This window comes from Typopeltis vanoorti, chromosome 18 (genome assembly GCF_054136105.1).
Source record: "Typopeltis vanoorti isolate ZY-2024b chromosome 18, IOZ_Tvanoo_1.0, whole genome shotgun sequence".
Classification (NCBI taxonomy): domain Eukaryota; kingdom Metazoa; phylum Arthropoda; class Arachnida; order Uropygi; family Thelyphonidae; genus Typopeltis; species Typopeltis vanoorti.
The window spans coordinates 84,465,044-84,491,928 of record NC_143566.1 but is presented as its reverse complement, the minus strand read 5'-3'; the positions used below and the strand labels follow the sequence as shown (position 1 = coordinate 84,491,928).

Below are 26,885 nucleotides of genomic sequence, written 5' to 3'. Positions count from 1 at the left end.
CAACCTACCAAGAAATTTAAAACACATAGATAACTACAGAACATTAAAACACGAACTCTGGAGAATATACCAACAAAGTTAATATACACATCACAAATCACCAGCATCCAATGCCAACATCCCATACATAAACAGTAGCAACAACATAAATAGTGAAGCCTAAATCCCACTCTCTTCACAGAAGCTAACCCAAGCTTCGAAGTAGGTGAGATTAACTCGCCTCACTCAACCACACCTAATCCTTATAACCAAAGAAGCAGATTATATAATAAAACAGTTAGTAAAGTATACAACAATAAATAAGTTACTGAAGATACTGATTATTATGTGATAATATCATTAATATAATACTCTTATTTAACATGAAAAAATAATGTAATAAATTATTCTTATAATCAAAAAATTATATAAACAAAAAAATATTATGCAAAAAATTCTGAATAATCTTCATTGTTAACATTAGAAGAACAAGCGTTGTAAATACATAATATAGTGGCAAAAAATACTATTATATACTATTAAAAATTTTAGTTGAAATCAATGTAGAAAATGCAGCACTTAGAGTTGAATTCTGTAAAATTATAAGTTGCAATGTCACTCAAGATGTCTATTGTATGTGTAAATATTTTAGCAATCAATAAATTAATATTACTATTTAAAAAATAATTATAAACCTAAGTATTCTATTTATACTTAAGTATTAAGTATATTTAAATATATACTTAAGTATTTAAGCAATGGCATACTTCATTCTTCATATGTGTACGATGGTAGATCAGATTAAATTTTGATCCCCTAATTGGTAGAGCTCTCTATAGATCTCATTTGAGGAATGATATATCGATAACTACGTTTTAAACCCAAACAAATTTAAAACAATAAAACATTTTCTTGGGGATGATATGAATTTTTTTTTTTCACATTGAAAGCATAACCATGTTAACATATGTCATAAACTAAACGGGTTTAGGAAATATGAAACATTCTATTTATTTTTATTTCAAAATGGTATGGTGTGAATATTATTCTTCGTAATTCTTCTTCAAAAATTTTGAAGACAAAATGTTTACTGTACTAAAATCAGATTTTTATTTATTAATTTTTAATATAACATTTGAAAGATTAGGAGGGTGAGTTGAATATGGATGAGGTTTTTTTTTGAATGAGGTTGCCATATAATAATAATAATAATAATAATAATAATAATAATAATAATAATAATAATAATTGAATTTTACACTGCAGCTAGTGATATGTTTCTGTTTTGATTACCAGGTAAAGAGATTCGATGTTTAAATCAAAGGGGGATCCAAATTTTGCTTCATGGTACAATAAGCAGTTTAGCCTGCTTCATATATAGCCTACCAATTAGTTCTGTTCTCGTATGGAACCATTGATTTAATGTAGCAGTTCATCTATTTATAGAACTTTTGAATCTTTTCAATTCAAAATTATTTTTATATTTAACATAATTTTCGTTTTAATTTTTAGTATTTTCATATTATACTTCTAAGAGAGAATTTCTTCTTTCTCAGGAGACAATTTACGTGTCAGAAAATCGGTGAAGGGGCCTACGATGATGTGTTTTGCACCCACTTCCTTTATTGCAGTCGGAGGGTCTATAGAATCTACGATGTAGACGCAAAGTGTGCCAAGTCTCTGTTGCCTGAGTACAAATTCCGCAAAATTCGGGATACGATCAAATGGATTATGTGAGTATTTTCATCTTCATATTGCTGCATTGGGTAACTTTTATCACCTTATAACTAAATATTGATTGGGCTGACAGACACCAAACGGAGAAAACACGTTTCAAGTAACCATTTATTCTGTTGCATTCTCGAAAATGGATTGCCATGAAAACTTCCTTTGGAACGTTGCGAAGCTGTCTTCTTGGTCGTTGGTTCTTCACGCACTGTGACAACTATGTGTGCCGGCCAGATACGATGTTTTGTCATGCTGAGAGAAGGATTGCTTGGTCATCTGAAACGAGTTTTTTCTGGCGGATCTCAGAGGCGTTGCACTACGAAAACGAGTCCTATAAATAATAATAAGAAAAAAGAATTGAAATTATCGTAAAGTTGCATGGAATGCTCACTGATTTTTTTTTTTTTTTTACTTTTTCTCTTTCATATTTTTAGAGCTTTGTCCACGTTAAGAGACTGTATTGGAGAATGTGGAGCCCCAAACTTCCAAAGAATATACAGGTAGGGGCACACAATCTTCCTCTTGTAAAATAGATTTTATTCTTCCAAAATTTTCAAAATATCTTTGTAACATTATTCTTTTTTTTTTGTCTTTTTTTTTTACTTTACTGCATAGTAGAGTGGATAATTCATGTTGAGGATGTGTATGTATATCGAAGAATTTTTCAGTTATTCTTCCTTAAAAGAATGCTACTAGACTACTTTTTTAATCAACCCACTGATGTTATGTTTATATGGAACGGCAGGAAGTTATAGACCTTGCAGGAAACAGTGTGAAGTAGCTTGTCCTGAAGAACAGATGTGGAGGGAGGTAGTCACCCCATTGATATTCTCTTCTGTTAAGACACTATTTCTTACTTGGACAACTCGCTACACAAATCTCAAACCTGCTGAACGTTAGATTACTGTTTTCGCACTTGGGATGGTACATCAAAAATATCTAAACGGTGCTGGATGCTGTTATTGTTAAAAGAGGGCACTTTTCTCATCCTCTTCGTAGGTTTAAAGCAAAACAGTTAATATACATTGACATGCAGCTGCTTGTGACTTGTTTAGAGGAAGGGAACATTTTGGGTCATGAAATATCTATAGAATAGGCATAAAGTACTCGTAGAAGCAGCACATTTATAAGAAAGAGACTGGAGTGAGCATCATTCTAATCTCAACGCAACAACTTTTCTTTCAAATTAATCTGTTATTTCACAGGCTTATTAACACAGTCGGATTAATCATTTCATTCTTCTAAAGCACTACTGCTAATTCAACCAATCCATCTAGATCTTGGTCTTCCTCTGGGTCTCTTTCTGCCATTTTAGAATCCAACACCTGATTTGCTATGTTTCCTCTTCCATTCTGTTAAATTGGCCATACAATATTAAATTAACCATGATCATAGTTTCTTAAATGCTAACAGTCTAGTGCTCAATCCCCTATTTTTTTTTTCTCTTCTCGGAACTCTGATGTGTTGTCTCTAGTCATCGGCTGTTTCATTTCCAGCCCAACACTGAAATCGGTTTGAACACTGTCTTATATAAAAGTACTTTCGCTAATTTGGGCGTCAAAGTGGTGTTGATTTCTTATAAAAATTTAAATAAAATACAATCTTTATTTTATTTAAATATCTGTCTACGGCGTATTTCTGAAACTTAAATACACGTGGAAACTGCAACAAGAAATTGCAGTTTAGTTAACTTTCTTACCGATATTAAGCTTAATCTAACATTGAAAACTTGAAATGGCCTCAGAAAGTTTCATGTTTGGTCTGTACAGAACTTTGTAAAATTGTAACGTAACACAAAAAGTATATAAAAATAAAAGAAAATAATATTAAAAATTCTTAATCCACTTATGATACTAAAATGTGCTATAGGGTTAAAATATTTTAGGTAGGAATTCACATTTTTTTTTTTAAAGGAATTCAACTTAATCGTCAAAACCAGATAGAATCTACTAGAAATTAATTGTAATCTTAAAAATAAACTTATTAAACTTAATCTAATAGAATTTTAAATCCGTAAAACAACAATGAAATAATATAAATGTAGTATTTAATTTGCACTGCACTAACATGTCAAACGCAAATCCTAGGTGGCGCTTCCCCGGATTGCTGGTATTGTAGTCATTATTTAGTTGCTATTCGTCTGAATTTCGTGGTTTCAAGTTTCATTCCTATGTTTTTCTCATTAATTAATTTATTATTATTATTATTATTATTATTATTATTATTATTATTATTATTATTATTATTATTATTATTATTATCTTGCACTTTTCTTGCTCGGACTACAAATGGTCATATCAATCCTGCCCTGTCACGGCTCATTTGAATTAAATAATGCTCATATTTCTGTGTAGCTCAGTGGATGTGGCGTTTGCACACCACGGCGCTTGGCCGCACGAAGGAAGACTTGGTTTCGAGTCTAGTCGGCAAATAGAGGAAATTTTTCTAAGCCTTTTTTTCGAACGGTTCCCGAGTTAGTCTATCTCTGGCACGGGCAAGCGGGTTTTTTCTCCCCGAAACTCGGGTTTTTCGTCCAGTAAACTCAAGAAAATCGACCGTAGAACCCACATTATTTCAGACATTAAATATATTGTGTTAGGGTTAGGGACCACGAGATGGCGGCACATTTGAGCCGTCTCTCTTCACTGTGTACCGCTTAATTAGTGATAGCCTTGGGCCATCTATCTCTGATTGGTACCAATTGAACTGCCCACTCAGTCTCCAAAAGTTAGAGAGGGCTAAATGGCCTCACCTACTCCCGTATACGAGAATAAAAAGGCGTTAGCTGATTTTTTTTTTTTTTTTTCATATTTCTTAGTAACGCTTTCTGAAGGCATAGTGTAATACTCACAATAAGGAAATTTGTCTGTTGTCAAAGCCTGGCAAACCGTCAATCCGAACCAACAATGAAACAGCTTCGGAAGAACATCGTAAATTAATTCAGATGTGGAAATGCGTATCAGTTGTGTTTTCTTTAGAGAGAGAGAGAGAGAGAGAGAGACAGAGATTACAATCCAAATATCACAAAAAATTACAAGATGATCCATTTAATTTATATCAACATTTATTTTCTTTTACACTTTTTTCTATTAAGCTTATTTTATTTAATTTTTACATAATTTTAGCTATTTTGATATAATCTATATAATTTTATGTGTTAAAAGCTGCACAATAGTGGCTGTATCACCTCTTCATAGGTTTATAATCAGTTGCATTCCAGTGTAATACGTATCTAATCTGCTTTGCTCCATTATTTCTAGAATAATTTGTTTGTCGTTTATCTGGGCGTGAAAAAAATATGCTGCAAGGTCATCTTATGGAAAAAAATATTCTGAAAACTTATTCTCATGGAATCTCACATCTTCAGTTTCATACAATTTCTTTTTCCGGACCTTCCACATGTAGTATCGGATTTCTATAGTAAGAAAGAGAAGCTGGTAAAAAGTCAACAATTCCTCCTATAAAGTTTCGGATAATTTTGACATAAGAGCAAGTGACATAACAGCAGATCCCCCCCCCCCCCGTGTAATGATGTTATGAACATCGTAGGCATTTTTATTTATTTATTTATTTATTTTTTGTTTGTCTAATTTTTCATTATTGAATTTGATTTTCTTTCAGCTTGTATTGTGTGCAGGATGACTACCCATTTCTATTAAATTTGGCATGGGAAATCTATCATGGTTTGAATGGAAGTTATAGACCTTCTCCGTGTAAGTAATATTTCTAATATAGCTCGTTAATATTTCACGGAATTTTTACACCTTCCTAGAAATAGTAAAAGAAAATTTATTGAAAGTTTAATTCTCTCTAAAAGTGTTCAAATTATTAGTCTATCCTTCATTCAAATATTCACTTGAATATTTGAATGAAGGATAGACTAATAATTTGGATTAGATGAGAAAATTATATTCTATATTGTTTCAAACTATATTTAAATTAGGATGATTATCGGATATGATGGTTGAGAAACTGTCCACTTGTACGTCAATGACCCTGCTATTTTCGGTCTTTGGTCTCAACCTAAAACAACAAGATGTCTTGTAGGTTGTTACCGATAGTGTAGTCGCCCACTTAGTATTGACCACAATAAAATGAGTATTGAAACGAAAATCATGTTTATATTTGAATTCTCAGCTTAAGTTATGTTAATCTCGAAAACCTCTTTGTTAAAATCACTAAATCTATAGTCTAAATTGACTGTGTAGTCTGTGTGGTGTAATGGTTAGGAGAAATATTCCGCGAGGTTGGTGGAGGCTGAAACAATGGCCTTCTGACTTCCCATTACAACACGCAGGCTGCGAGTTCGAGTCTTGTAAGCATGGATGTTTGTAAAGCCTGCACCGGAGCTTTGAATTAGAAGAAAGATTGATGAGTTTTACAGTGGCGTTGCTAGAGCTTTTGCTGCTCGGGGCGGTCCATGAGTTTGCGGCCCCTTTCAGTACACACCAAAAATACTATAAAAAGGCAAAACGACGTATAGGGTAAGGTTCAAAGTGCCTCCCCCTCCGCCATCCCCTAGCTACGCCACTGGAGTTTTATTTTTCCAGCCTGGTTGGCCGAGTGGTTAGCATATCCGCTCTCTAGCCAAAAGGTTGCGAGTTCGAATCCCGCTGTGGGCATGGATGTTTGTGATTGTCTGTGAAAATAGTAGTGGTGGTGATGGTGGGCGCTAGATTGCGTTGGTGTAGTTGCGGTTCGTTGCAGTTGGTAGATTTGAGTGGTGGAGACAGGGAGTTGTAGAGGTGTGTTCCCTCGATGAGTCGTTGGATTCTCTGGAAGTGTCACATAATAATAATAAATGGACGGTTTCAAAGATCATGTTTATATGATACAGAACAATACATCGGTATACGATAATAACAGGAAGAGACAGGATTGTACCCTGCATTCATCTTTTTTTTTTATAAGCGCTATGAATCACATGATGCCTCCATAGTTTAGTCCTTAAATAAATGTTCTCCCTTTCCCTGAAAAGATAGGATTAACCAACTTGTTGTAATAATAATTAGGTTTCCTTGATGTCAAAGTTCTTATTCTCATCAAGCCATTGAGCGTAACAAAAAAAAACCAGCTAACGCCTTTTATTCCCTTATAGGGAGTAAGCGAGGCCTTTATACCCTATCTAGCTTTTGGAGACTGAGTGGGCAGTTCAATCTCCACCGGTAGCCAATCAGAGATAGCTGGCCCATGTCTATCACTAATTACAGCAGCCACCGATGAAGAGGCTGGCAAACAGGTGCTGCCATCTCTTGGTACCTAACCCTAATAAGATATGTTACTGTCTGAAATAATGTGGGTACTATGGTCGATTTTCTTGAGTTTACGGGATAAAAAACCTGAGTTTCCGGGAGGAAAAACCCGCTTGCCTGTGCCAAAGATCGACTAACTCGGGAATCGGTCGAAGAAAGGCTTAGAAAAAGTTCCTCTAGTCGGCGACTAGACTTGAACTTAAGTCTGACTTTGAGCGACCAAGCACAGAGGGCGCAGGCGTCACTTCCACTGAGCTACACAGGCCTATTGAGCTTAAGATGTTTAGGAAAGATGAGATTGCACAGGAATGATGATTAAAAAAAAAAATAAGAAGAAACTGATATGAGTGGTATCAAAGTATTATTTACAGTATAGTATTTTGTTATCGAGCAAATTAAATATTTGTGCCGAATATAAAAGACTCGAAATGTTAGAAAGTTGTTAAATAACATTACTGTTAACTTTGGTTTGCTTTATTCTACTCGTAACTGTGATAACATTATTGTGGTAAATAGACAACTTAAATTTGTTAAAGATAATGTGTTTTTGTATAAAAAAAAAAAAAAAAATCAGCTAACGCCTTTTTTTTTTTTTTTTTTTTTTTTTTATTCCCGTATATACGGGAGTAGGCGAGGCCATTTAGCCCTATCTAACTTTTGGAGACTGAGTGGGCAGTTCAATCTCCACTGGTACCCAATCAGAGACAGATGGCCCAAGGCTATCACTAATTAAGCGGTACGCACTGAAGAGAGACGGCTCAAATGTGCCGCCATCTCGTGGTCTCTAACCCTAACACAATATATTTAATGTCTGAAATAATGTGGGTTCTACGGTCGATTTTCTTGAGTTTACAGGACGAAAAACCCGAGTTTCCGGGAGGAAAAACCTGCTTGCCCGTGCCAGAGATCGACTAACTCGGGAACCGGTCGAAAAAAGGCTTAGAAAAATTTCCTCTAGTCGCCGACTAGACTCGAAACCAAGACTTCCTTCGTGGTGTTTTTGTATTAAAATAAATAAATTTTTCAATAAGAGAAAAAAAAATCAGGCTTAAAACATTAAAAAATTAGGAATTTTAGTTTTAATAGCTATTACACATTTCTTCCAAGTCCATCCGAGACAACTTTGATCATTTCTAGATTTGATGTTTATACTATTTGTTTGCTGAAACATATTTATGGAATGGATTTTACTAACGCTTGATCATCGTACCCACTCTTGATATACAGAAGTTTAATTTAAAAAAAAAAAGAAAAGAAAATTAAAACTGTTTTAGTAAAAGAAGTCTTTAATTTGTTTGTATTCATACAGTGTTAATAGTTATTATAGCCTTATGCTAGAAGCGAATAATTAAAAATTTAGTAGACGCCTTCCTTGCCAACAATTTAACTCGCACTGCAAATATTACGAAGAAATATAGAAAAAATATATCTACTGCGATACAAGCGGACCTTCGTAGTCATTTAATATAGACGAACCGTTTGGTCGGAAAGATCTGGGTTCCAATCACAGTTATGACGTGGGCAACCAGGTATTTCAGTCAATTGGTGAGTTAAAGCTGTTCCCAACTCATATCGATGAGATATGAGTTGGGAACAGCTTTCATTAAATGCTTCGGTCAATTGCCGTGCACAATTTGTCCGTACCTTCTCAGACGACGGCGATCTCGTTCCTGACAGATCGTGTCTTAGGACCACAGTTACGCCTCTTAGACAAGCAACGTGGGTTATTTTTCCACTGATTAAACACCATGGATATCTCACCTCTTGAGAAACCAGTTTTCTATGCTGGATTCAAAATCGTGGTTCCAGCCAGATGGAAACCCACAATAAGCCCTTTATCGAAATTCAAGATTGTTTGTTTTTCACATTGTGATCATCACTGTTGACGATTACTGACCCGCAGTTCTTAAATAATTGCCTAGAACACGTGGCCAAGTATTTTGCATATACGCGGCATAAGTGACGTTTACGTACATCTCCATAAAGGTTTCTAATTCTGTGGACACTTGCCCTTATGGGATGCAGCAAAGGAACAACAAGACCACTTTGTTGACCAAGAGTCGAACTATCATGAATTATATATAGTTATCTTAATTACTTATATATGAATATGACACTTTAAATAGTGATCAAGAGTTAGTGATAAACTACTTGTACAATTTTCCACTTGGATAAAAACGTAGCTAAGTTTAAAAAATGGGATAAAAAAGTTATGACAAATGTCCAGAGTTTCAGTAAACAAGGATGCACTCCAATCCCCATTTCTATACAAAACTGATAATTTAAAAATACATAATTATTGCATAGCTCGAGGAGATATAATGTATTATATTCTGTTGCAATGTTCTCAATAGGTGAGAAACTAAATGTCTGATTATTTAATAGGTATGCATCCTCCTAACCAACTGTATATTGTCTTTGAGACAGATTACTGTGGAGAAACGTTAGACGACACCCTGGTAAGTTTGCCGCTTTTCAAAGCACATTTCATATTACACAGATGATCCGAAAGAAGTGAATTTAATATCTCAATTTTTGCCTTTTCCAGATTGAAGATTCCCAGCTTTGTGTCAGCATTTTCCTCCAGATCGCATGTGCATTGGCAGTAATAGAAACCGTGTATAACTATGAACACATGGATCTATGCGCTAACAACATACTCGTTGGGAAATTCCAACCTAATTATCTTGAATACTGGCTTAAAGGCCACCATTTTTTTCTTTTGGTCCAAGGTGTAAAAGCCGTTATAACCGACTTAAGTCACACAAATGGTAAGTTTCATACTTTGGATTCAACAGTTGATCAGCTTCTTAAAATACCTCATTTGTTATTATTGCACTTGATGAAGGCTGTAGGTGTGCAGTCGAAACGTTCGATGAATCCGTTATAGGAACTTTAAGCTAGAATTGAGTAATCAATAAGTAAGCAAGTAAACAAATGATCCCAGATATTTATAAAAAAAGGGCCCAGTTTTCTGAAGTATTCATGCATTCTGATAAGTATTCCGATTCCTTGTCATAATAAACCTAGAATCGGTTCTGGACTGTATAATTTATATGTAACTTTGTTTTTCCTAAGCGCAGAATTTACGATTATTCCTTAATTTGATTCAAATGAAAGCGAATATTTTAATTGCAATCCTAAATGCCGAATTTCATCCAATCCATAAACTTTAATATTCATGCATTCTCAGGACCGGTCCGAGAGTATCTGATGCCCCTAGGCAAAGAAAATCTAGGCGCACCTATACATTGTCTCTATTTATATATATTTTGTCATACTCACGCAAACATAATCCTCGAAGTCGTAGCGCTCCTAGGGGATTGCCTAGTTCGCCTAATGGTAAAACCGGCCCTGTGCAGCATTCCACGAATTAATATTAAAGAATATTATGCTTAATTTAAAATGCATAGTCATCATTAAGTTTTAACGAAAGCTAAGCGTTAATATAGATCCTAAATTAACCAAATTTCAGTAAGTTATTATAGCCATTATGACTATATTTCGAATATTTGCTGTCCAAATGTCGCTGATACATTGATGGATGTATCTTAAATGACAAGGACATTCACTTTTTCGCATATAGTAAATTCCATGTATTTTTAAAATTTCATTCAGCCAGAGTGGTGTTATCACAATATCTTTTTTATACTTTCTACATCTTTACGGCTTTGTAAATATTCCAGTTGAAGCAAAACATTGAAATGACTCGATAAATATTTGTTTTTATTGAAGGGACTCAATACAAATCCATACAACCAGGGTTACAAAGTTAAGTACAGATATATTGAATCTAATAGGACAATATATTTTGCAAAATTTTCGTTTCAACTCCCATATTTTCTTATTGGAGTGCAACACACCTTATCTTGAATTCAAAGCACGCTTGCTAGCATAACAAACAGAAGCACATTGCTTCTAATTTGGTTCTTCATAGCGTAGATTCGCATTGTTTGGCTGCTAGTGCAATTTTAATTACTTTATTATTCGGCGCTGATGACCAAATGTTTTACCATGATTTTTCTTCTGTTTGCAGAGAGAGCCGATAACTTCTCCCAAGAGTCAGCAATAAATGAGAGAATAAATAGATGGAGTAAGTTTGCCGAATATTACTGGAGGTAAGCGCTATGAATAAGTTTTCCTTTTCTGTGGTTAACTAGAGGAATGTACAAATTCTGCACACGATCTATTTCATGATAAAAATACGAAACGTTAGTTTACGACATGAGCTTCTAACATTAGTGGAGTCAAAATACGTGAATAGTGTGGATCTTAGCTCGTGACAGTTTTGAAACTTTTTTGGAAACCTCGGTATTCTCTGTATGTTCTTAACTAAGAAATATTCGAGGAAGTGCTATTTCATTACTTCCTTCGTCTATAATAGCCACGATATGTTCTCACTAAATAGAAATCTTCATAATTTCGTAGTTATAAGCTTTCCAGATTGATTTTCGAGCAAATGCCCTGTACCTATCGATTCACCGACTGAAGTAATTCTTAGCCAGCTGCTGCTGATGATGATGCATGTATAAGAAACCTTTTAAGCAAAATCACTGAGCGAAGAGAATTAATCTAACTTAGCCATTACTAATTTACTTATTAAAATCAAAGCATTATATAGCTACTTCTAAGGACCGAATTGGAGATTACTGATATATTGAAGGAAGAGCAGATGAAAGAACCAAACTCTCTGGAATCCCAGAGTGGTTTGCTAAGTTTGAGATACTAGGAATTTAAAAAGAAATCCAGCAAAATCAGTGGATCTGGGCTAACATCATAGGCCTTTATATCCAATATGGTCAAAGTCCATAGAGATATTAAGGGCAACTATTTCAGATTACAGAAAAAATATCGCATGGCATTTCTCAAAGCTGGGTGATATAAGCAATTAAAACTCTCACTTTGTCGGCAATGGTAGATCAGTATTAGCAATCGTTTATTAATTGATAGCATAGAAGTTATGCACTACCGTGTTTTTTTTTTTATTTTACTCTATTACTTTAGAAGGGGTTCAAATGAGAGAAATTGGACAGTAATTTGATGGGATAGATTTGTTGCTCTTAGAGATCGGTTAAATAGGCTACAAGCTATTAAATGTCAATGGAATAAGGAAGCATGAAAGGCGACTCAGAACAGGACCTTACTCTTGGACACAATGCTGCAAAACAACCAGAGATATGCCACAAGATTAGAAGACTCTTTTTAATAACACTTTTACTCTTCTCATCTCCTTGTGGCAAAAAAAAAAAAAAAAAAAGTCAAAACGGGCATTGGATGTTGCGAGTTTTAAACGGCATCAAGATAATCAATAAAAGATTTTGAGTAAGATTATTTTTTTCTTTACAATAGAATTAGGAGTGCAAAAGAGGCAGAATTAGATTTGGATAAAAATTATGATCAATAGTTATGGCGAGAGAACTAGAAATTATGACTGACACTTAGGCCTCAAATACGTTGCCAAGTTTGAAAGCAGTTGCCTGCTTTCAAACTTGGTTTTGAAAGAGTTGATTATTTGCTTACAACTATATGTACTTTAGGTTAAACAGAAAAGCATGACGGAGATTTCAATGAGATTCACTTGTTGTAAGCTTGATTCTTTTCTAGTAGCCTTAAAGAACCAATGCCTAGATAAAGAATGTTTTCACACCCAAAAGGACTGTGCTGGTGATGCGTTTAGTCTGAATATTTGCATCAGTAGACGTAGAAAGTATAATTTTACCAAGAAAATGAAACATACAAATCACGATTACATGATTAGGACTGTATAGTATTCTTGTGATCATATTTATTATGTGATCCACACCAAGTAGAATGGTAAAAAAATAAAATCTTGAGGGAGATGATTTCACTCTTAGGAAAGTTGAAGGAAAAAAATCAACATATAAAGAATTCAAAAGTTTAGATAACTTAGTAGCATTAGGAGAACAATACGGACAAGAACGGAATTTTATAAAAAGATAATGAGATTTTTAGCCAAAGAGTATCACAAGAAGCGATTGTGAAATGGAAAATTTCACCTTAATATGATTTATCAGATATATAAATAGAAATTTAAGGCTAAATCAAAAAAGTGTATACTTGGATGAACAGTAATTGAAAAAGTTGAAATTTACGTTCTATGAATTAAATATGGTAGAGTAGAGAAGAGATGAAGCAGACATTAGTGAGGTGGGAACTGAGAGCGCGTATATTTATTAAGTGGAACTGGAATGATTTGTCAGGTATATTATTTTCAGGTTTACATAACCATAAAACTTCAGTTGCGTATGACAATAACTGTTGAAAACATAAAATATTTAAAATTTCGACTTCTATGAATCTTATATGAATCTTCTATAAAACTTCTATGAAGCTATTAGTTAGCTTCCTCCCCTGAGGAAGCTAACTAATAGCTTCCTCAGGGGCTCACTTTAGTGAGTACGGGCGTGGCAAACCCGAGGTACCTGATGCTGGACCATGCCTTACTTCATGTAATATACATCTTTTATATTATCTGTAGACTGGTCCCTACTTTTCCTCCCTTGCTTCTTTCTTTCTTCTCTTCTTGCTCCTTCCCTCCGAATGGTATTAGAGTATTCGAGGGGAATCTTTCCTATTTTACTCTGTCATTTCGTCTTGTGCTAACAGGACATTATCAAACACTGTAACATGATCAGGCCATCAAAATCAATGGGCCCGCTACCCGTTTGGGGAGGTGTTTAGGGGAAGCACAAAGAATTGGTTCTGCAAAAGGACGGAAATGGCAACGACACAAGACTATTGCTTTAGGCAACTGGAACATCTCTCCGACAGGGAAGGAGTTGGAACTGGTCGAGGTTGGAAAAGCCAGACTAAGTCTAGCGCTACCGGCTAGACTTAGTAGGGCTTTCTTCAACCAAGAGGAGAGGCTCTGGAACTGTCGACCTGGATAAGTGGTGGAAGCTCTACTACTCTGGTGTGAGCCCGACAATGTCTGCTCGGGCGGGTGTGGGGATACTCACAAGCCCCCAGCCATTAAGTTCCAACTCCAAGACCAGTTGTAATACACGGGTATGTGTGTTAAGGCTTCAGATGAAAAAACCATGATTTGGCTGTGGTGCAAGCCTATGCGCTTAATCTGGAGTCAGAATACTCTGCCTTCCTAGACGAAGTGGATGCTGCTTTTGACAGGGTGGCAGACATGGAATCAGTCCTGATAATGGGTGACTTCAATGCAAATGTTGGAACAGATGACCAGACATAGTGGGGAGTGGTTGGGAGGAACGCGCTCCTGACCTTAACGCGAATGGGTTGAAATCATTGGACTTCTGCTGTATTAACAGCTTGTCCATAATGAATACCTTCTTCCAGAACCGAGAATAACTAATAGCTTCCTCAGGGGCTCACTTTAGTGAGTACGGGCGTGGCAAACCCGAGGTACCTGATGCTGGACCATGCCTTACTTCATGTAATATACATCTTTTATATTATCTGTAGACTGGTCCCTACTTTTCCTCCCTTGCTTCTTTCTTTCTTCTCTTCTTGCTCCTTCCCTCCGAATGGTATTAGAGTATTCGAGGGGAATCTTTCCTATTTTACTCTGTCATTTCGTCTTGTGCTAACAGGACATTATCAAACACTGTAACATGATCAGGCCATCAAAATCAATGGGCCCGCTACCCGTTTGGGGAGGTGTTTAGGGGAAGCACAAAGAATTGGTTCTGCAAAAGGACGGAAATGGCAACGACACAAGACTATTGCTTTAGGCAACTGGAACATCTCTCCGACAGGGAAGGAGTTGGAACTGGTCGAGGTTGGAAAAGCCAGACTAAGTCTAGCGCTACCGGCTAGACTTAGTAGGGCTTTCTTCAACCAAGAGGAGAGGCTCTGGAACTGTCGACCTGGATAAGTGGTGGAAGCTCTACTACTCTGGTGTGAGCCCGACAATGTCTGCTCGGGCGGGTGTGGGGATACTCACAAGCCCCCAGCCATTAAGTTCCAACTCCAAGACCAGTTGTAATACACGGGTATGTGTGTTAAGGCTTCAGATGAAAAAACCATGATTTGGCTGTGGTGCAAGCCTATGCGCTTAATCTGGAGTCAGAATACTCTGCCTTCCTAGACGAAGTGGATGCTGCTTTTGACAGGGTGGCAGACATGGAATCAGTCCTGATAATGGGTGACTTCAATGCAAATGTTGGAACAGATGACCAGACATAGTGGGGAGTGGTTGGGAGGAACGCGCTCCTGACCTTAACGCGAATGGGTTGAAATCATTGGACTTCTGCTGTATTAACAGCTTGTCCATAATGAATACCTTCTTCCAGAACCGAGAAGTCCATAAGCATACCTGGTACAGGGATACACTAGACCAAAGGTCTCTGATTGACTTCTTTATAGTCTCAGCAGAGCTATTTTCCTCAGTGTTGGATGTTCGTGTGAGAAGAGGGGCAGAATTGTCAACTGACCACCACCTTGTTGTGGGCACTCTACAGCTTCAGAAACCAGATGCTACCATCAATGCTGGTAGGCCTAAGCTGCTATACCGCGTGAAATGGGAGACATTAAAAAATGAGGCTGTGAGGAAGAATTTTACAGATGACATTTCCTCCAGGTTCAAAGAGTTTCCCAAGCATACTGCAGATGTTGAGGAGGAGTGGAAGCTGTTCAGAACAGTAGTCACCGCCTCTGCACCCTCATGCTGTGGTAGAAAGCGGCTCGGCATGGCAACGGGCAGTGAGAAAAGGACACCTTGGTGGAACCAAGAAGTCCAAAAAACTGTCCGGGCAAAAAAGGAGTCCTACCTAACATGGCTTAGAGTGAGGTCACCTGAGATGCATTTGCGGTATGCTGAGGCAGTAAAGACAGCAAAGCAGAAGGCTTGGGAATTCTTTGGAGAAAGATTAGATGCATCCTATCCAAATACAAACAAAGTATTCTGGCAGACCATCCGCTGCCTTCGAGTGAGGAAATCGTGCACAGCAAGGGCAATTAAGGCCTCTGATGGTGCACTTTTAGCAACCAAGAAGGATATCCTCCACAGATAGAGGAAATACTTTGAGAGCCTTCTTAACCCGGATGGCCCAGTAGTTGTGGACATCCAAGAGGCGCAGAGCGGGGCAATGACTAGTCTCGCAGCAGAAGAGGTCCATTTAGCAATAAAATCGCTAAAATCGGGCAAGGCTGCTGGCAATGATGAAATTCGGAAATGCAAAGCCTTAAATCTAGACAGTGTTCTCTGGCTGACTCGAGTGTGTCAGGCTGCTTGGATATCCGGGCGAGCACCAAAGCAATGGCAGACAGGCATAATAATACCAGTCTTTAAGAAGGGAGACCAGAAGGATTGCAGTAACTATCATGGCATCTCTCTGCTCAGCCTGCCTGGGAAAGTGTATGCTAAGTGCTTGGAAAGACGGTGCAGGAGCATAGTTGAGTCAAAGTTCCAGGAAGAACAATGTGGCCTTCGTCCTGGTAGAAGCACAACTGACCAAATCTTCATTTTAAGGCAAGTCTTTGAGAAATCTGGGGAATATGCCAAGAATGTCTACACATGTTCTGTGGACTTGGAGAAGGCATATGACCGTGTTCCTCGGGATAAGCTTTGGCAAGTAGTACAGGAGTATGGAGTGGATGGCAAACTATTAGCTGCCATCAAGTCCCTGTATGAATGCCCAGAGTTTTGTCAGGGTAAACAGCACAAAGTCTGAACCTTTCACAGTCTCTGTTGTCCTCTGCCAAGGGTGTGTTCTGGGACCCCACCTTTTCATAATATTTATGGACTGGATTGATAGGCACAACCGAGGCAGTGAGTGTGTCAGAATTGGAAGATGTAGCATTGGACGTCTGCTTTTTGCAGATGACCTAGTTCTGCTTAGCTCTTCCACAGATGACCTCCAGCGGACCCTGGATAGGTTTGTAGCTGTTTGTGCAGACGCCGGAATGAAGATCAGTGTGGCCAAAACTGAAACATTTGTAGTCTCAAGACAACCATTCCAGTGCACTCTAAATGTAAGTGGAGTTCCAATGAGGCAGGTGGAGAAGTTTAAATACCTTGGGTCCATATTCACGAATGATGGAAAATGGGACATAGAGCTAGCTACTCGAATTGGCTTAGCAAGCTGAATATTGCGGGAGCTTGGCCGTTCGGTAGTATTGAAGCAGGAGTTAAGCCAGAAGGCAAAGCTGGCTGTCTTCAATACAGTCTATGTCCCCATCCTCACCTATGGTCATGAGAGTTGGGTAATGACCGAAAGAATGCGGACACGAATCCAAGAGGCTGAAATGAGGTTCCTTCGAGGGGTTGCGGGGCTGACAAGACTCGACAGAATCAGAAGCTCTGCAATTCGGGAAACCCTCAATTCTCAACCGCTGCTTCTCCGTGTTGAGAGATCACAGTTACGTTGTTACAGACACCTGGTCAGAATGCCAAAAGTGAGGCTCCCTCAGCAGGGCCTCTTTGCCAAGTCAGAGGGTGGAAGGCCAAGGACTCGCTGGATAGATTATATCCAAAATCTTGAGTGGACACGTTTGGGAATCCCACCAGAAAACCTGAGCTTGGTGGCAGAGGATCATGACCACTGGAAGTTCCTCTTGCAGCTGTTGCCCCCACAACCCAATTAGGAAAGGTGAGCCTTGAAGATGTATGTATGTATATATGTATGTAATAACTAATAGCTGCAAGCAAAAAAAGATGAACTCTGATAAAGTGGATATTTAAAGCTTTGAGAACAATTTAGTAGAATTTAAATTTAAAATAACATTCAATATTCAAGCTTTTAAGTGTCTCAAGTAAGTTTCAGTTTGATTAAAAGAAACTAAATTATTTTGGATTTTTTTAAAATAAATATTAATTATAAAAGTTTCATATGTATTTCAAAAACGACAAGAATTTTACTTTCCTATAGCTATTTTATAATTTTGGGTGAAATATGTGAAACAGATTAGTGAAATCAGAAGAAACAGCGACAACAGAAGAAATAGTGAAACAATTCAAATGGTCGCACGTATTATTAGAACATTAGATTTAGTTATCATCTCATGAATGAATATTATTCCTCCTGAGGATATTATTAGACACTTTTAACACAGTTAAAGGAATAGGGAAATAGATGTCACAATTTTATATTAAATAGCTTTTTTTTTTTTTTTTTCCCCAGATCTTCTGCTAAAGCGCCAAGTATATCTTGTCTTATTCGATTGGGACGCTACCTGCTAATTAGATATCGCAATTTCCTGTCGGATGGAAAACGGCGTTATGAACTTGATTGGCTGCCCGCGATTATGGATAAGTTTCAAGACTATAGTTATTCTAGTGTGCAATACGAAAATCTCACCTACTTCATTAAACTCCAGAAATTAATTGACGGAATGCAAAGTGCTACAGAACTGGTACAATATGTAATGATGAATCCAGGAAATGGAATCTGTGAACCAAATACATTTATTTAAATTTTCGCCTGTTACAGAAGATGAAATGTAACTGTTTCCTTATATCTATTTTTTTAACTGTGCCAGTAAATGTAAAAAAAGAAAAAAATTGATAATATTAAGTCAGTATGTTTAATTTGTTTGTGAAGTGTTCGCTAAGATTTAAAAGCATTAAATATAAATTTATAAAATTACTGGCGTCTCAATATTTACGTGTGCTTGGGGGTTTCGTAATCTTGTTCTCGTATAGTGACATAATTCATTCCCATAACAGATGACCCAAGAGTTGTTTAAAAATATACGATAGATTTTTTTTTTTTTTGCATAATTAAAATGGCTCACTTGAAATGATAAATTTTGATAGAGTTACCCTAACCGCTAAGTTTCATTAAATTACGAACAAGCCCAGGGAAGAACAGAAGTAACAAATGGTAGAATCATGGTGAAAATTGTTGCTGTTATTGTTTTTATTTCCCCAATATATCATCTTCCCATTTTTTTTTTTTTAAATAACTATTAGGATTTCGTAGTAGATTTATGCAATGGTTTCATTTATGGTCATATACGAAGGACAGGAGGTTTCTTCCAAAAAGGTGGGTTTATCATTCCACAAAATACGCAGACCGGCCAGAAATACTTCCACCACCACCACCACCATCCATTCCACCCACACACACACACACACACACACACACACACACACACACACACACACACACACACACACACACACACACACACACACACACACACACACACAAGCTCGGACGTGCCTGGAATCGCTAGCGCTTTTAAATTGATTTAGTGTGGTAGCGAACAGAAAAACTGGATGTATCTAGCATCGACTGATAACTCGTACAGTGTTCTATCTAACAGTGAGTAATTTACTTTATAGTTTCATAGTTCTAAGCGCGTATGAGTGAAATTTTATTCTATTTTTATTTACTGGATACTGCTGGTCAGACTATCTATTGTTCAATACCTCAAGGACAACGTCCCGGTCATAATAGGATTAGCTGCTACAGTAACGCCTAACCCCCACCCCCCTCCCTTCCGACACTGCTGCCACTGAAGCCTATTCAATGGAATCGTCACTTCTAGGAACAAGCAGGACAACTGTAAGTATACTATCTTAAACTTTGTATCTTCAAAAGCATAGCAGTTCAATAGGAAGGCTATAACACACAACTAGATTAAGATGGCGGCACGGGACGAATTAGAGTTTGAAAAAGCCCTCGCTTTGCTGCGTAACGTTGCCAAAGTAAGCGGTAATTTAAGAAACGATATAAAAAAGAACTAGCTACTAACTGTAGCTAGCGTACTAACGAAGATTTTCAATAAAATGAAAAACGAAACTAAAGTATGAATAGAACTACAGATTGTTACAAATAACCAGGAATAGGTTAACTTAGCTCAGCCTACTCAACTATACTCGCAAGTCATTAAAAACAATGCTAAAAACAAAGGCGAATTTGAAAACAATCCATGCTATAAACTAATAGTGAAACCGATAGCTCAACTAAACAGTAAGGAAACTAAAAATATCATAAGAGAAAAAAAATAGATCCAAAGAAAGTCAAAATCGGAATAACAAAAATTGAAAGTATTAATAACGGAGGAGTCTTAATTGAATCCAAAGAAACACTGACATAGACTTGCTACATAATGAAATCACAAAGGAATGCAAAGCCACATTAGTAGCAAATCCCAACAAGAAATATCTTCCAAGACTAATTATATATGATATTCCCAATGAAATTAACACGAACAGCGCAATCGACTCAATCTGCATGCAGAATGAAGAGCTCTTCAGAAACGATACAAAGCTGATACAGAAATTTATCATGACAAATAAAAAAAACGAACAAGAGAAACTTAATTATTGAAGTCAATTCAACAGTGAGGACCAAATTGTTAAAAAGTGGTGTCAAAATGCTGTGGAGAATTTGCCATTGTGCAGACTATGTAAACGTTCTGAGGTTCTTTAACTAATAAATTCCACTATCACACAAGACTGCAGGGGAGAAAACCACCTGTCCATTCTGCTCTAAAGAACATAAGTTCAGCAAGTGCCCACGAAATAAGTCCAAGATGAACTGCATAAATTGCCAAAATCACAACTAGCATGCCAAAAACGATTGCAAACACATGACACTAAGCAAAGATTGCCTGACATACTACTACTACTACTACACACAGATCAAAATTCAAAACACAGATTATGGAAAGCAATCATAAAGCTAGCAGAAACGGCACTACTTCTCTGGCATGCCTTCAAATAAATTTTCAACGCTCATTAAAGGCTGTAAATAACTTAACAGAACTCAGGAATAGAAAAAATATAGGACTAGCATTCATACAAGAACCTACAACATCAACAACAAAATATGCGACTTTCCAAGTAATTATAAAATATTTTCAAAGGGATCAGAAAAAAGCTGGAATACTAGTGATAAACCCTGAAGTCGAGGCAATATTAATTTCTCAGCACAGCAACGAGGAATTAAAACTTTTGCTGCAAGTATGTATCCAAACTATCACGCTGACATTAAATACGACATAGAAAAAATGGGCAACATCGTGGATTTTACCATCAATCACGGCCTAATTCTAGGAATAGATAGCAACGCCCATTCGGTATTAAGTTTAACGAAAACACAAACAATAGAGGAAAAAATTTGGGAGAGTTCATAGCATCAAATTCCTTAGACATAGTAATAGTCCATCATTTGAAAATACCAGAGGAAGCAGCTTCATTGATTTGACAATAGCAAACAACGCTATTTTATCGCGGGTGTCTGAATGGAAATGCGAAGAAGAGGAAACTGTTCTGACAATCGCATATTAAGTTTCATTATCAGTAACAAAAATTTAAATGGAATACAATTTAAATAGTATTATACGAAGGATAGGAGGGTTCTCCCAAAAATATGTGTTTATCATTCTGCAAAATAGGCAGACCGGCCAGAAATACACAAACCATCGAATTAATACCAAGTACTTCACCAATAAAACCAACTTAGAGAAATTTATAAAAGCATTAAAAAGAGAATTTTCATGCCTAACCTCAGAAGATCACTTTCATGCGACCAGCGAACAACAGCACAGCTTAGACAAAAACCTAGCCATCCGGGCATCAGTACAAACCGATTCAGACTTCCTTGCTTCTGTGCTTTCATCAAGTCTGATAAAATCCAATGACCAAACTCTCAGAACAACCGAGAAGCTAAACATCGAGGGAGGAAAATGAGTTCCTTGGTGGAAACTACGAACTAACAATCCCAAGAAAACGTGAAAACGTGTTAACACACTCCGACGACTATACCAAAGAACATATAATAACCAAGGTTTGAGAGAGAGTAGAAGACAGAACTACAATAAAGCCAAATACAGCTATCAGTCCAAAATTGCAAACGTGAAATCAGAATCATACAAAAAATTCTGTACAGTTTCAACCGTATCGAATCCTTGGAATTGTATATATAAATTAGCAACAAGAAATAATAAGACAACACCTATATTATCAACTATCAAGAAAACAGACGGAATCTACACTAAAAACTTAGCAGAATCTGCAGCTGTTATGATAAAGAAGTTTATCCCCGATGACGATGAATCAGCAGATGAAGATATCCACAAAACTTGCAGACAAAGAATGAAAACAGATATAGACACTCGTGATGACGACTTATTTGCATTTAATAAAATCGAGTCACTATTGATATCAATGGATCCAGAAAAACTCCTGGAGAAGACGGAATAACCAGCGATATACTCCTAAGAGCGTTTCACAAATGCCCCGAATTAATAACCGACAGTTTATAACGAATGCCTAAAAGAGGAAGATTTCCTTCAATATGGAAACGCTAAAAAATTATATCCATAATTAAACCAGGAAAAGAAACATTCGACGAAATTAGTAAATACAGACCAATCAGTCTCATAAATGTTGCTGGTAAGGTACTAGAAAAACTTCGAATAATGCACTGTGTCTACTCAAGAAACCAATTAAGCAGCAATCATCACACATTTAGATCTCAGTCCAGCACAGTAGACGCAATTATGGAGGTTAAATAGTTCACAGAAGACAGTCTACAGTAAAAAAAAGATGTACTACTAATCTCACTCGATGTGCAAGGAGCCTTCGATGCTACATGGTGGCCAGCCATAATCAATCAGTTAATAGATTTAAAATGCCGAAAAATTGACTACCTTACAAAAAATCATTTTACAGACAGAAGAGCAACCAGGAACATTAAAAACCACAACTGTAGCGAGAGAAGTCAAACGAGACCTCCTGCAAGGTTCCTGCTGTGGGCCAGGTTTCTGGATCATTCAGTAAGACTCACTTTTAAGACTTCCTTTCACTAATGAAACAAAAGTCATAGCCTGCGCGGATGATGCGATGATTACGATCTGGGGGCACGACGGCTTACAGTTAGAAGTAACGGCCAACGAAAAACTCTTTAAAATTGCAGAGCGCGCACGCGAGAAAAAAAGTTAACTTCAATAGCGCCAAGTCTAAACTGCTCCACATCTCACGCAAAAAATCAAAACAACCTGTAACGGTCTTCCTAAACGGAGAAGTACTCGAGGAAACCAGTGGGTTAAAATACCTAGGAGTGATAATAGATGAAAAATTTACCTTCAATAAGCACAACTCATATGTAGCCGATAAAAGCTTACAAGCAGTAAACCTCCTAGCTAAGTCGGAGGATTAAGTGGGGATTAGGCCAACGAATGTTGAAAACAATATAAACCGGTGCTATACTACCACTGATATCTCATGCTGCACCTGCCTGGAAACATACACTAAAATCAAAGATAAACCGACAAAAACTAAACAAAGTTCAACGCCTTATAGCCATACGTATAATTCAAGGATACCGGACAACATCTTTCGAGGCAGCAAGCGTTATTGCAGCTGTAACACCAATCTGCCTGAAAATACAAGAATTATCTCTTGTATATGACGTCACTTCTGGAAGTATAATGAAAGTTATAACATCGATCCAAATTGCTACGAACGCCCGCTTCAATACAGTAGGTGGCCTCACCCAGCAAAGAGAACATATATTAAGGAGAAGGAAAGCTCTGAAAGTCGCGATTTTCAAATATACACTGACGGAAACAAAACCAAAGGGAACGTCGGTTGTTCTTTCATTGCATACAACAGACAGTCCATTATACAAGAATGCTGCTCTAGGTTGCATCCTCTCTGTTCCAACAACCAACCAAGCAGAACAACTTGCTATAGTTCAGTCACTTACATATCTCCGAGAATTAGAACTCAACGCCTCTCATCAAAAGACAGCAACACTTTACAGTGATAGTAAAAGCACTGTAGACGGCATAAAAAAAACAACAACAACCATACAGCATTAATAGAACAGACAAGAATCTGGTTCGGAATCTCACTCTAGAGGGATGGGAAATCAAGTTCTGCTGAATAAACGTGCATACTGGGGGTAGCAGGATACGAGAGAGCTGATCAGCTGGCTAAAGAAGCAGCTGGAAACGAACGGCTAGAAACAAGTTACCAAACCTACCAAAATCTGCTATAAAAACACTTGCAGAAGAGAAAAACCTAGACTTGTGGGAAGAAGAATGGAAGACATCAAAAAACGGATCAACAACAAAAAAATTCTTGCCAAGCATCAGAAGCAGACTCTGGCTGAAAAGACATCCATTTCTTCCGGGAAATGGAAAACTATGACACTACGTACACAAATTCCATATCCTGGAATTGCCATCATGCACTTGGTCCACACCTTCAAGAGACTATTGACCACATATTCTACGACTGTAAGCTACTGGACTCCATCCGGATGCCTCTAATACAACATGTCATCACTTCCAGAGACAATTGGCCAGTGTCAAAATAGAGACTTATCGAAAAGTATTACTCAAAATTAATTAAATTTACCAATAAGATCAACTTCCAGTGCTTGTAATCTAACATAAATTACTGATATTGTGTGAATTATATGGTGTTAATATATGGATATAAAAATATAAATGTAAATGTCAATCAGTACTTTTAAGCTACATGTAATATAAGCATTGTATGCAATGGAGCATGTAGGAATAAATTACCTCCTGGTAGGTTACTAGAGGTAAATGCGCACACACACACACACACACACACACACACACACACACACACACACACACACACACACACACACACACACACACACACACACACACACACACACACACACACACACACACACACACACACGCACGCACGCACGCACGCACGCACGCACGCACGCACGCACGCACGCACGCACACACACACACACACACACACACACACACACACACACACACACACACACACACACACACACACACACACACACACACACACTCTATTGGTATCTCGAGCCAGTGCCGAGATATATGCAGAAATATACGTGTATGCATATCTACATATATTTGACAAAAAGTTCAATTAGGAACAACAGTTGTGATTGCTCAACAATTTTTGTTACTAACAGATGTTTGTTTGGTTATGAAATATTCAACTATAATCCCAATCCAACCAGAGTTATGGAGTAAACTGCGTAATGATATTGTGTGTGGGAGTCGTTAAGGGGGTGAGTTGATAGTAGGACTAAGTTTGAAGAGCTGCGAAAGATAAGTGATTTATTTTTAAAAAAAATAGCGTTATCAGTTAATGATTGTGCCAGAATTATAGTTTATTGCGGAGTTAATCTGTTTAGCATAAAAAGTTTATTTTAATTGGTGTTAAATTAGTATTTTGATAAGATACATACGTAGTGTGGCACATGGCACCAATGAGAAGAAAGGCAATGGCGTCCAAATCATCGCCGTCTCTCTTAAATAAATTTAACCCAAGGGAGTTCGTTCAGGGTAACGTCTGTAGAATGTATGCTTTTCCGAAAGCGGCTGAAGTTTGGTTCGATAATGATAGTGGTGGGAAAGTGTCTGGAATGCGAAGATTTGAAGTGTCTCAGGTTATGAGATTGATATAATAGATGATAGCCATCATGTGATCAAAAATAGTAATAAGATAGAAATTTGCAATGTAGTGCCAGATAGCATTGAGAGCGATGTGGAGGGTGAGAGTGAAAGTAAAAGTATAGAGCGTGAGAATGGTTTCAGTGATTAAAAAAACGAAGATTTAGTTGCAATGAGGGAGATCGTACGGTTGCACGGAGTGATACATAGGGCGAAGCAGCAGCTGGAGAGATTACAAAATTGTTTACCGAGTGCATCAGCTAACGGAAAGAAGCGAATGTGTGATAAGAAAAATGAGTGCATGATTCGGGAGTAAAAGTAAAATGAAGCAGCGAGTGTTGTACGGTGATTCACTAGTAAGAGGTGTAATAGATGAGAGTTCAATAAAATCGTACTTACCGGGTGCGAAAATTAAGGATGCAAATTAAGGAGGCTATTAGAGCTCAAAAGCAGATGGTGAAAGAAATAATAGTAGTGGCAGGAACAAATGATTTAAAAGGTGATAAATTTGCTATGAGAGAGGACCTGAAGGAATTTTCTAGAGGTAGCAAAAGAAAAGAGTGAGAGAGTTAAGATAGTGAGTCTGTTGGTGCGGTATGACAGAGAAGAGTTGAGAAGGAGGACCATAATTGCAAATGACCTTATGTACAGGTTATGCAGGAGAAGTGGTGTGGATGTGAATATGTGGAGGAAGTGTGATGGGGGAAACGACTTATACAAGATGGGTGGTTTCCATCTGAATGGATTTGGTGTGCAGAGACTGGAGAAAGTGTTGCTGAATGAAGTGAAAGTAGATGTGCAGAATCAGGGAAACTAGCGCTATTGGGGGGGAGTGGATATGCAGACATCAGGGAGGAGTTGAGTGAAGAATGTGTATAATATCCCTGAGTTAATACGAAGGACAACAAATCAAAATGGGATAGTTAGTATATAAGGCATGTAGATACGGGTGGGACTAACAGGCTTATGCACTTCATGTATACTAATGCCAGGAGTGGTAGGAACAAGAAGGAATAATTCGTGGCCTTGGTTGGCTCTTCCTGGCCACAGGTTATTGGAATTAATGAGACATGGCTGACAGAAGATGATATAGCTAGTGGGATAGAATGTGAAGTGTATAGTGTGTTCAGGAGGGACAGAGAGAACAAAAATGAGAGGAGGAGTGTTATTGATGATAACTGATGAACTACAGCCAAGGAGAATAGAAGTTGAACTGCAGGATAGTGAAAAGAGCACATTTGAGGCTATTTGGCATGAGATTGAGACTAGCAGAATAAAATATACAGTTGGGTGCTGCTATAGACCAGGTGATGGAATAGATGGTGGAGATAGTATGCATAAGCAAATAGATGCAATGAGTGGAAGGAGGGTAATTATTATGGGGATTTCAACTATGGTAACATTCATTGGAAGGAGGAGAGGACACATGGGAGGAAGGAATTGGATTTTATGCAGTTATTAAGGGATAACTACCTGAGACAGCATGTAATGGAATATACTAGGAGTTCGAGAGTACTTGACCTAGTAATTGCATCTGAGAATTTGACTGCA

At 37.4% G+C, this 26,885-nt stretch overlaps 1 protein-coding gene across 1 annotated transcript; it reads left to right on the top strand.

Annotated features, from left to right (window-relative positions):
• The first annotated feature begins 1,589 nt into the window (after positions 1–1,589).
• Positions 1,590–18,365, top strand: LOC150096876 (uncharacterized). Its single transcript, XM_090408089.1, has 7 exons — positions 1,590–1,712; positions 2,142–2,207; positions 5,329–5,420; positions 9,345–9,418; positions 9,508–9,730; positions 10,996–11,077; positions 18,074–18,365. The coding sequence occupies exons 4-7, from the start codon at positions 9,347–9,349 to the stop codon at positions 18,363–18,365; spliced, it is 669 nt and encodes a 222-aa protein (XP_090264215.1). The 5' UTR covers positions 1,590–1,712; positions 2,142–2,207; positions 5,329–5,420; positions 9,345–9,346.
• Positions 18,366–26,885: the final 8,520 nt, after the last annotated feature.